Below are 12931 nucleotides of genomic sequence, written 5' to 3'. Positions count from 1 at the left end.
CTTCCTGTCAAACATAGCAGTGAGCATTCCTTAATATCTGCAGAAGCATGTCATCATAGGTCCCTGAAACAGCCCATTGTATAGCTTTAAATAAATAAATCATAAGTGAGGTCAATGCAGCCTTCCTTTTGTGATGGGTATAAAAGTATATTATGTCTGCGATCTATTGAAAGCAGCGAGGTTTGGTTAGTAGTACTAGACCAAACCTTTTTTAAAAAAAAAAATTAAATGTGAAGATTGTTGTAAAACATCTCTGCCTTGTATATACATATTGTGGAATAGTTTGAGGATATTAAAATGCAAAATAATGTTTTTAAAATATGTTTGGTGGCAAGTCTCTTTCTAATGTGAGCGCATGTAGTGTGATGTACTGTAAGTATAGAATATGCAGCATACACTCTCTTGACAATGGAAATTTTTGGTTAATCTCTTTTTTGCAAAGAGATTTTCACGTTTGCAAAGATGACTTTATAATAAAGTCCACTTTAGTCCTGATATTCAGCTGACTGTGGTGACCGCTGGAGCCTTGTCTTCTCCGTCTGCGCTCTCCACCTTGTTCATCTTAGTCATATTTTTCAGGAACTCCCAGAAAGAGGCGACTGTCTCTTTCAGGCTCTTTTGTAGCAGCCAGCCCTGACTTTCACATTCGGGATCCCCAGGGTTTTCAAGGCCTTCCAGACACGTATGCAAGTACCGCAGCCCAATCATGACCGTCATCTGCAGAAAATATTTTTCACAAATTGAAATACTAAAAGGTAGAGATGTTTGAACTAGGAACAAAGTTCAGTATTAAAAGTCAACTATACTGTATCTAGGCTTACCATACTATCCCTTTAAACCAGGACACTCATGCATTAAACAGGTTCTGTGGCTGATTAAAACCAGGTGAAATCTAGGCTTGGAAGTCATTCAGCCACAGAACCTGTGTATTTCACGTGTGTCCCAGTTTAAAGAGAGAGTATGGTAAGCCAAACTATATCCTCCTTCCGGAAAATGGTTTGTTTTGGAATATTACTGGCGCTTCATTTGACACGGTGGCAGCCTCTTTACTTCACGATTTGACTTATCCCAATTTAGTCAAAAAATGATTCTAGTGAAAAATATGGAAGTTGTGAAAAAGATGGCGCTACTGTGTCTGTGAGGATGGAAAAAATAGTGGAAAGAGGAACCCAGAGGTATACTTATCTCTATAACTGGGGGTTTTTCTTCCCAGATGTGGTTCCTTCTTCTGGATCTTAGGGTATGTTCACATGGATATGAGACACATGGAAAAAATAAAGGGAAAACACATGTGTGGAATTGTTTTTGATTGATGTTCTTTGTGTATAAATTAAAGATAACACTTTTCAGTTTATATAAAACGTGAATAAATTCTGGGGATTATTTTTGGAGTAATTTTTAGGTTAGGAGATCTATTTGATGACGGCGGTGGAATATGTGCATACCTCACTTACACAGTGAGGAATAAATAGAAGCACATCAAGGTATCTTTTATGTAGCACATTCAATTTTTCATAGGAAAAAATTGTGAATATGATGTCCAACCACAGCATACCTCACTTACTCAGTGAGAGGAAAATTAAATGCATATAGCAGTTTCTTTATCTCAATAATGGAAGCACATCAAGGTATAATTCTCTCTGTTGTGAACAATATGAATATGGCTGCTAATTACAGCGTACCTCACTTACTCAGTGAGAGGACGGTAGATGTATATAGCGGTTTCTTTGTTATATGTAATATGGCGTACCATTACTCACAGTGGAACGTATGTGGATCCTCATATCATGGTATCTTTGCATCAACCACACCGGTAACACGATATAAAAACCAGCAAAAGAATTTATTATACAAGCAAGTAAAAAATTATTAAAATTAATAAAAAATTCCAGCATTGAGCAGGGGAAGTGTGCAGATCTGACAAGGTGACCCTCTGTTTGGAGAGCAAAGTTCCGGTTCCTTGTTCTGGGTCGAATTTTAAATATATTTAAAGTGGGGTCTTACCTTCTCAGAGGAGCACATAAAGTTCACCTGCACCAAGGCCTCCTTAGCCAACGCGTTTCGAGTAAAAACTCTTTTTCAAGGCATGAGGGTATGAGAATGTGAGTTCCTTATATGTGATCACTGATGATGATGTCACTTCCGGTTCCGGGTTCTTTTAAAATCTGTCTGTCTCTCAGATATAAACAAACTTATATATGGTCGAGATCTTGGTTGTATTGGCATAACATTTCAACTTGGTTGATCTGTATTTAAAAGATCCTGAGTTATTTACGGTCTCCGTGACCGGAAGTGAGCGCCGATATGGTGTCCGGACCGGAAATGGTAAAGTCGGCGCTCGGGATGTATGTTATACATCTGAAAACTACATTTCCCTATATCCCTAGAGTTCATCATTATGAGACCACTTCCTGGGAAACTTCTCCATATACTTAGAACTACAAGATCCATCTTCCCTAGCGGCGATATGACGACTTCCGGTCGCGGCAATGAGAATTCACGGCCACTTCCGGTCGCAACTACAGTGACGTTATCCTTAAGGAAGAACTTGGACTACATTGACCATCATCCCTAGCGCCGACTTTACCACTTCCGGTCTGGACACCATATCGGCGCTCACTTCCGGTCACGGAGACCGTAAATAACTCAGGATCTTTTAAAAACAGACCAACCAAGTTGAAATGTTATGCCAATACAACCAAGATCTCGACCATATATAAGTTTGTTTATATCTGAGAGACAGACAGATTTTAAAAGAACCCGGAACCGGAAGTGACATCATCATCAGTGATCACATATAAGGAACTCACATTCTCATACCCTCATGCCTTGAAAAAGAGTTTTTACTCGAAACGCGTTGGCTAAGGAGGCCTTGGTGCAGGTGAGCTTTATGTGCTCCTCTGAGAAGGTAAGACCCCACTTTAAATATATTTAAAATTCGACCCAGAACAAGGAACCGGAACTTTGCTCTCCAAACAGAGGGTCACCTTGTCAGATCTGCACACTTCCCCTGCTCAATGCTGGAATTTTTTATTAATTTTAATAATTTTTTACTTGCTTGTATAATAAATTCTTTTGCTGGTTTTTATATCGTGTTACCGGTGTGGTTGATGCAAAGATACCATGATATGAGGATCCACATACGTTCCACTGTGAGTAATGGTACGCCATATTACATATAACAAAGAAACCGCTATATACATCTACCGTCCTCTCACTGAGTAAGTGAGGTACGCTGTAATTAGCAGCCATATTCATATTGTTCACAACAGAGAGAGAATTATACCTTGATGTGCTTCCATTATTGAGATAAAGAAACTGCTATATGCATTTAATTTTCCTCTCACTGAGTAAGTGAGGTACGCTGTGGTTGGACATCATATTCACAATTTTTTCCTATGAAAAATTGAATGTGCTACATAAAAGATACCTTGATGTGCTTCTATTTATTCCTCACTGTGTAAGTGAGGTATGCACATATTCCACCGCCGTCATCAAATAGATCTCCTAACCTAAAAATTACTCCAAAAATAATCCCCAGAATTTATTCACGTTTTATATAAACTGAAAAGTGTTATCTTTAATTTATACACAAAGAACATCAATCAAAAACAATTCCACACATGTGTTTTCCCTTTATTTTTTCCATGTGTCTCATATCCATGTGAACATACCCTAAGATCCAGAAGAAGGAACCACATCTGGGAAGAAAAACCCCCAGTTATAGAGATAAGTATACCTCTGGGTTCCTCTTTCCACTATTTTTTCCATCCTCACAGACACAGTAGCGCCATCTTTTTCACAACTTCCATATTTTTCACTATATCCTCCTTCCATCCAACTAATCCTCATCTAGTGAGACATACCCATGTTTCATCCGAATTCTTTTGTACCTCCTTCCTTGGGACTGATGTATATGTTTTGATTGAACTAATTTCTTGGCTCCTAAATTTCAAATATGATAGCATTGCTGCCTTGCATGTAGTGTTTCTCTTACGTCCTAGAGGATATTGGGGTCTACATTAGTACCATGGGATATAGACGGGTCCACTAGGAGCCATGGGCACTTTAAGAAATTGATAGTGTGGGCTGGCTCCTCCCTCTATGCCACTCCTACCAGACTCCGTTTAGAAAATGTGCCCGGAGGAGCCAGTCACGCTTGGGAAGCTCCTGAAGAGTTTTCCGCATTTATTTTCTTTTTTATTGTTTTCAGGCAGGTCTGGCTGGCACCAGATTGCCTGCTTCGTGGGACTTAGGGGGAAGAACGGCCCAACCTCCCTAGGGTTAATGGTCCCGTTCCCCGCTGACAGGACACTGAGCTCCTGAGGGTCCTATTCACAAGCCCCACCAGGGCGAGTGTACAGACCTGCAGCACGCCGCCACCCCTAACAGATCCAGAAGAAGACTGGTGAGTAGGTGGTCGGCTGTAATGGCGGCACAAGGGGTAGGAGCGCAGCGCTGATAAGCAGGCTGCGGCTCCAAGCTTTAGAGGCATGCAGGATGCTGTGTGTCCCGCTGTAAAGGGCGAGCTGAAGCCACAACAAACATATCCCCACATTGGCAGCAATTCTACAGGGGTTTTAACCCACTGTAGAACAGAAATTACCTCAGCCAGTATAAAAAACCGGGAAGACCGCGAGCCATTAGGGGGACGGGGCTTCACAATGAGCGGATCCAACAGCTCACCAGCATCATTTTCCCTCTGTAGCTATACACAGACAGACTGGCAGGGAAGCGCGGCTCCTCAACAAGGACTCCAGAGCACCTCAGCTGTACTAGGGGGTCATAGCAAAGGGGGGGAGCAATATTTGGTGTACTAAACCCTATTAAGGGTACTTGGTTTGCGACCCAGCTGAACTTGTACTTTAGCTATAGGGGCGCTGTGTGGCTGGCTCCATTATACTCTGTGTCTCCCTAGAGGGCTCTGTGTGGGTTAACTGTGTTTTACCCCATTTTCCTGTGTGTGTGTGTGTGTGTTTTCTTTCACATTTACTATGTCTAAAGAGTGTGTATCATGCACAGCAGAGTATTTTTCTCAATCTGGGGGATCACTGCCGTGTACTCAGGATAGTACACATTCTCAGGCTAGTGGAGCTGAACCAGTATGGTTAGATTCATTAAAAGGGATGATTTCAAATATTTCGAATAAATTATCCCAAAATGAGAAGGAGATTCAATACTTAAGGCAATCTGTTGATGACCTGATGAATAGAGATTCAGTGGTTATTCCAGCATCTCAAATCCCTGCCTTTTGTCCACAGAAGCGTACTCTGGCCCAAATCATGCAGGCTGATACATCATCATCGGTATCCGAGCCAGAGGAGGGTGAGGTGGACTCGGGTGGGGGGGATGCAGCTTTGTCACAGGGAATACAGGCCCTGATAGAAGCTATTAGAGATGTCCTGCACATCCCTGACAAAGTGACAGAGGAAGATGAGTAATCTTATTTTAATGTAAAAAAGAAATCCTCAGCTACTTTCCCTGCATCTAAGGAGTTAAATTCCCTATTTGAAGCAACTTGGGTAAATCCTGACAAGAAGTTTCAGATCCCAAAACGGTTACTCACATCCTTCTCGTTTCCTCGGGATGATAGGAAAAAATGGGAACACCCACCGATAGTTGACGCAGCGGTTTCTAGGCTGTCACGTAAGATCGTTTTACTTGTTCCTGGGGCAGCTTCCTTGAAGGATGCTGCAGACCGCAAGATTGAGACCACTCTCAAATCTCTGTACACAGCTGCGGGGGTGGCCCAGAGACCCACTATAGCTTGTGCATGGATCTCTAGGGCCATTGCAGAATGGTCAGGTAATCTAATCAGTTTATTTTAATAAACTGTTCAGCTTGGATGCTTCAACGATGAATGGTCTATGGTCTTTCATCTTTGGTCTTTCGTCTTTGGTCGTTGGTAGTGTGTATGCTCATGTCGTTTGCTCAGCTGTTCAAGGGAAGTCGTTAACGACGTGATAAAGCTAAATATTTATCGTGTATATAACCCTTTATGAGGTCTAAGAACACTGTACGCTATCTACGTAAGAAGTACCGTAAGGGTACGCAAGTTGCGTATCGATCGCTTAGCCGTGATCGAGACGCTCAGGCGTCACGTCCACTCACGGCCAAGTGATCGCAGGCAGGCAGAATATTGGCTGTTGACTTATCGTAATGATTCGCTATAGCGTAGCAGCGCTCGGGACCACGAGGAGATCACCAGCGATGCAGACGCTCACAACGTTAAACCTTTATATCTATACCTTCAGCAATGAAATACACAGTAAACCTTAGTGTGGAGACAATGTGTAAGTGCAACCTTGTGTAACCTGATTACCTACAAAGCTGCTTGAGCGTCACCGACGCTCAGAGAATACTTAACACTATAAGGAATACACAGATACCTGGCTTAGGGTCCGAAACCTATTATATGTATTATGACTATTACTTGCAAAAAGAATCACAGTACAAAGCATACACTACAGTATAACATAAACCAACTAACCAGATAACTACACAGGAAATACAATACAATACAATTCAAGTCTAATCAAGGGAAAATACGAGAGAAAGAGAAGAGAGGGAGAGAGAGAGAGATGGCTCACAGTAAGACAATATGATTACGGAGAAAACTTACGCACAAGGGGAACGATCGCATGCGCCTCGATATCCAGCTCCCGATTATCAGCAATGAGAACCGTTGAAGAGAGTGCAGTTGGATATGGTCGGCCCGCTATTTATGCTCCACACACAATACAATTCAATGGTCCCTACAATCTCATTGTTCATTGGACACAGGAATTTGGCTTCGCATTATAACAAAAGGTCATAGGTTGATTCATACAGGTGGGCTGTGACTATTTCCAACTGCTCAGGTGGGAGGGAAACTGGGTTTCCCGCCGCATGGGTAATAAAGTGCAAATAAAGTAAATGTTCATAAACTTCTTATGTCCATAACTATTCGCACGAGCGATTGATCTGCTTCAAACCAACACCGGAATATTTCTAATTAAATATTCTTCCGATGGATACTAAACACCACTGTATTACTCCTATCTGACCCTTCGTATCAAACAAAGAGGGATTCCTCTGTTCATGAACATTCTATATTAACCAAACTTTCAGAATCTATCAAAGGGACCATGATCTACAAAATACATTATTAGTGAAAATATGTAATAATTGAGTCGCACGCTACGATCGCATAAACTCTACCGTAAATACGCATACCATGCGCCTGCGGGTGCCCGCGACTGTGAGTATGCGCACGTACGGGAGAGCGTACGCATGCGCAGCACGGACCTGTGTGCGGTGCAAATATGGTAGCGTGCATAGAGATATTTTTCTGACTTTGACAGTATCCCGGACGAGCCCCCAATTGATAAAGCTAAATATTTATCGTGTATATAACCCTTTATGAGGTCTAAGAACACTGTACGCTATCTACGTAAGAAGTACCGTAAGGGTACGCAAGTTGCGTATCGATCGCTTAGCCGTGGTCGAGACGCTCAGGCGTCACGTTCACTCACGGCCAAGTGATCGCAGGCAGGCAGAATATTGGCTGTTGACTTATCGTAATGATTCGCTATAGCGTAGCAGCGCTCGGGACCACGAGGAGATCACCAGCGATGCAGACGCTCACAACGTTAAACCTTTATATCTATACCTTCAGCAATGAAATACACAGTAAACCTTAGTGTGGAGACAATGTGTAAGTGCAACCTTGTGTAACCTGATTACCTACAAAGCTGCTTGAGCGTCACCGACGCTCAGAGAATACTTAACACTATAAGGAATACACAGATACCTGGCTTAGGGTCCGAAACCTATTATATGTATTATGACTATTACTTGCAAAAAGAATCACAGTACAAAGCATACACTACAGTATAACATAAACCAACTAACCAGATAACTACACAGGAAATACAATACAATACAATTCAAGTCTAATCAAGGGAAAATACGAGAGAAAGAGAAGAGAGGGAGAGAGAGAGAGAGAGATGGCTCACAGTAAGACAATATGATTACGGAGAAAACTTACGCACAAGGGGAACGATCGCATGCGCCTCGATATCCAGCTCCCGATTATCAGCAATGAGAACCGTTGAAGAGAGTGCAGTTGGATATGGTCGGCCCGCTATTTATGCTCCACACACAATACAATTCAATGGTCCCTACAATCTCATTGTTCATTGGACACAGGAATTTGGCTTCGCATTATAACAAAAGGTCATAGGTTGATTCATACAGGTGGGCTGTGACTATTTCCAACTGCTCAGGTGGGAGGGAAACTGGGTTTCCCGCCGCATGGGTAATAAAGTGCAAATAAAGTAAATGTTCATAAACTTCTTATGTCCATAACTATTCGCACGAGCGATTGATCTGCTTCAAACCAACACCGGAATATTTCTAATTAAATATTCTTCCGATGGATACTAAACACCACTGTATTACTCCTATCTGACCCTTCGTATCAAACAAAGAGGGATTCCTCTGTTCATGAACATTCTATATTAACCAAACTTTCAGAATCTATCAAAGGGACCATGATCTACAAAATACATTATTAGTGAAAATATGTAATGATTGAGTCGCACGCTACGATCGCATAAACTCTACCGTAAATACGCATACCATGCGCCTGCGGGTGCCCGCGACTGTGAGTATGCGCACGTACGGGAGAGCGTACGCATGCGCAGCACGGACCTGTGTGCGGTGCAAATATGGTAGCGTGCATAGAGATATTTTTCTGACTTTGACAGACGTGTGCATCATCAAGTGTGTATGGGCCTTAAGGGCTATATACAATGCCCTTCTACAGGCATTGCATCTTCTTCAAGAGCAAGCCATTCTGGTTCAGTCGGACAATGTGACGGCAGTAACGTACATAAACCGACAAGGCGGAACAAAGAGCAGGGCAGCAATGGCAGAGGTAACAAGGATTCTCCTCTGGGCAGAAAGACACGCTGTGGTGTTGTCTGCGATCTTCAGTCTGGCCGTAGACAACTGGGAAGCAGACTTCCTCGGCAGACACGACATCCACCCAGGAGAGTGGGGCCTTCACCTGGAAGGTGTTCGGGTGCTTGACACACCGGTGGCGAATGCCACAAATCAACATGATGGCCTCTCGTCTCAACAAGAAGCTCAAGTGGTATTGTTCTAGGGCGAGGGACCCACAAGCAGTGGCAGTGGACGCTCTGGTGACTCCATGGGTCTACCAGATGGTGTATATGTTTCCACCACTCCCATTGATCCCAAAGATTCTCAAAAGAATAAAAGGGAAAAGGTTCATGCAATTCTCATTGCTCCGGACTAGCCAAGAAGGGCCTGGTATGCGGATCTACTGGAGATGCTCCTCGAGGACCCGTGGCCTCTACCTCTTCGCGAGAACCTTCTCCAACAGGGGCCGTTCGTCTATCAAGACTTACCACAGCTACGTTTGACGGCATGGAGGTTGAGTGTCAAATTCTAGCCCGGAAAGGGATTCCGGATATGTTATTCCAACCCTGATCCAAGCCAGAAAGGGGGTAACGTCTAAACGTTACCACCGTATTTGAAAAAATACGTCTCTTGGTGTGAGAACAGGAAATTTCCTACAGTGGAATTTCATCTGGGACGTTTTTTTTCCCATATGCTTGCAAAAATTGCTGACCATATTGCAGCCTCGTCTGTGGCCCCCGTATGGGTCTGGCTCCGCAATTACAACAAACCATTTATCAGCCTACTATTCCGGCCCCAACTGTCCCCTTGGATGGACATGTCTTCTGCCTCTGTGCAGAGTCTTGCAGCTTCGTCGGCTGCCTTTCATAATATGTTACAGAGCCAGCTACCAATGCCTCCAGCTACTGCCACAAGTGTACTGTGCCACTGTCACAGTCTACGCCACTCTCAGACCTATATGATGGAAGAGGTTCAGTCAAAATTTAACATGGATGATTTAGTGAGAACGGTTAAATTCTCTCCTCAGTTGGAGAATGCGGAACCAGCGCCAAAGACAAAAGATCCTTTGTGTAAACGCCAAAAAGTAGTAGTGGCAGAATTTCCACTCAGACCACTTCACTGAGGCTATGGGGGAGGTGTGGAAAAATCCTAGCAAGAAATTCCATGTACCTAAAAGGCTCAGCTCCTTTTATCCATTGCCTGCTACTGATTGTAGAAAATTGGAAAATCCCCCTGCTGTGGATTCTCATGTGACACGCTTGGTGAAGAGCTCCACTTTACCTATTCCTACCGCGTCCTCCCACAAGGACGTCCCTGATAGACAGTTAAATGCATGTCTCAAGTCTTTCTGTATACTTATAGGCGCATTTTCCAGACCCGCAATAGCTGCGACCTGGGTGGCTAAAGTTATAGAAAACTGGGCTGATGCCCCTGTGAACAGTTTTCCTTCGGAGGCTACCAAGGAACAACTGTCATATATTGCTAACATCAGGGATGCTGCCTTTTACATTGGTGAGGCAGCTCTGGATACGGACCTTCTGTCCTCTAAGGCGTCGGCTACTTCTGTAGTAGCCCACCGCATTGTTTGTCTTAACTAATGGAAGTCCGACGCTAGTCAAGGAAGGTCCTGGAAGCACTACCATATACTGGTGAATTTCTTTTTGGACCAGAATTGGACACCAACCTGGCAGCCTCTAAAACAGTTTGTCTACCCTCAGCCTCTTCTATGCGGCCTCAGACTTCGTCCTTTCGCCATCATGCAAGGCCAGAGGTCAGACTTTCCCTAGAATGCCACATCACACAAAGGCCTCTAAGCCCAAAACAAAGCAGGCCTGGGCTGCTAGGCACCTAACTGCCAAGCCCAAGGATAAACCCTCAGCCTGACGGGGCGGGCCGCTTCGTGTGTGCTCCCAGAGTGGGAGGCCGACTTCTTCAGTTCGCCCATGCTTGGTGTCAGATCAGAACGGATGCTTGGGTTCAAGAAGTGGTCTCGCATGGGTACACTATCGCCTTCCTGAAGCATCCCCTCATCAACAGTACCTATGGTTTGCTGTTCTCCATTAGCATTTCCAGTTTCAGGCCCTACCCTTCAGCCTTTCCACAGCTCCAGGGGTGTTCAGGAGACTCATGGCAGTGATGGCTGCTCACCTTCGTCGGCAGGAAATCTGGATACTCTCTTCTTGTACATTCTCCGAAGGTACTCAGCCGTCATCTCCAGGTGACCATGACCTTCCTTAAAAGTCACGGTTGGCTGATGAACTGGGACAAGTCCTCGCTCATCCCGTCTCAGAGGATGCTCCATCTCGGGGTACAGCTCTATTCTCAAGTACAACATATCTTCCTTCCTCTGGACAAGATAATGGCACTACACCTACGCATACACAACTTACTCCGCAGTCGCAGAGTCTCCAACCACTCCGCAATGCAGATCCTGGTTCCATGGTCTCCACCTTCGACAAGGTGGAATATGCCCAGTACCACTCCAGGCCTCTATAACACCTGATACGCGCCAGGTGGAATGGACATCCCACTCCTCAAATCCCAGACAATAGTCCTGTCTCAGGATGTTTAAACGTCCCTCTCTTGGTAGCTACAAACCTCCAACCTGGACAAGGGTCGTCCATTCTGGATTCCCCACTGGGTACTTCTGACCACAGATGCCAGCCTCTAGGGGTGGGGAGCTGTCACGAGCAGTCACTCCTTTCAGGGACGTTGGACCTCGGCAGAGAGGGACCTTCCAATCAATGTCCTGGAACTTCGGGCGGTTTACATAGCCCTTACTCTGGCTCAGGACGTCACTCATGGATCTCCTGTTCAAATTCAGCCAGACAACGAAACGCCAGTGGCTTCGCAATGGAGAAGTGGCTTGGATTCTTGCCTGTGCGGAACGCCATCTACCAGCCATCTCCACAGTCTTCATTCTGGGGTCCTCAACTGGGAAGCAGACTTTCCCAGTCACCAAGATGTGCATGACGGAAAGTGTTCACCACACCCATAAGTATTTCATCTTCTGGTGGACAAGTGGAGTCTCCAGAAGTGGACCTCGTGGCCTCCAGATACAACCACAAAGTACCCGTATACAGGTCTAGAACAAGGGAGCCAGACGCAACCTTCGTGGATGCTCTAACAGTCCTCTGGTCCTTCCGTCTGGCCTATCTTATTCCTCCGGTATCTCACATTCCCAGAGTGCTCCGCAAATTCTAAGTGGCTTTCTTCATGGCCCAGACGCCACTGGTTCACAGATCTCCAGTGTCTCTCCATAGACGTGCCGTTACCACTTCCTCTTCATCCAGACCTCTTGTCACAAGGTCCCTGTCTACACCCGAACCTATCTCGCCTGTCTTTGACAGCCTGGCTCTTGAGTCGGGATGCGGTCAAGATGCTGCCGGCCGGAATCCCGGCGGTCGAAATACCGATGCCGGAATCCCGACCGCCACAATCCCGACATATTCTCCCTCCGTGGGTGTCCACGACACCCATAGAGGGAGAATATAATAGTGTGCTGAGCGTAGCAAGGCACTGTGCCCGCAGCGTGGCGAGCGAAGCGAGCCCGCAAGGGGCTGCGTTCCGCTCGCCACCCCTGTCGGGATTGTGTGGTCGGGATTCCGGCATCAGGATTTCGACCGCCGGGATTCCGGCCGGCGGCATTTAGTACTGATCCCCTTGAGTCATCCATCCTAAGGGATAAAGGATTTTCCAGTTTGGTTATTCAAACTATGCTCAGGGCTCGGAAACGGGCCTCAGCTCATATCTTTTACCGTATCTGGCACTCTTCCAGTGGTGCACTCGTTGACACTATGATCCTCTGCTATTTTGGATTTCTAGACTCTTGGCATTTCTACAGGCTGGACTCGACATGGGCCTCTGCCTTGCTTCTTTCATGGTTCAGGTCTCTGCTCTATCTGTCTGGCTCCAGATGTGACACTTGCTTCTTTACCGGATGTCCGTACATTCCTTCAGGGGGGTACTCAGACTTCAGCCTCCCTTTGTCCCTCCAGTATCT

The 12931-nt window shown here is 45.1% G+C and overlaps 1 protein-coding gene across 1 annotated transcript in view; it reads right to left on the bottom strand.

The window, feature by feature from the left end:
* Positions 1-498: 498 nt before the first annotated feature.
* The window catches only part of PRPH2 (peripherin 2), a 121187-nt gene continuing 108754 nt past the window's right edge, over positions 499-12931 (bottom strand). Inside the window, exon 3 of the mRNA XM_063919807.1 lies at positions 499-717. Within this exon, the coding sequence (XP_063775877.1) occupies positions 499-717 (219 nt within the window). The remainder of the gene's footprint in view (positions 718-12931) is intronic.

Source organism: Pseudophryne corroboree, chromosome 4 (genome assembly GCF_028390025.1).
Source record: "Pseudophryne corroboree isolate aPseCor3 chromosome 4, aPseCor3.hap2, whole genome shotgun sequence".
Classification (NCBI taxonomy): Eukaryota; Metazoa; Chordata; class Amphibia; order Anura; family Myobatrachidae; genus Pseudophryne; species Pseudophryne corroboree.
The sequence above is the reverse complement of the archived record's forward strand: the minus strand, read 5'-3'. Positions and strand labels throughout refer to the sequence as shown.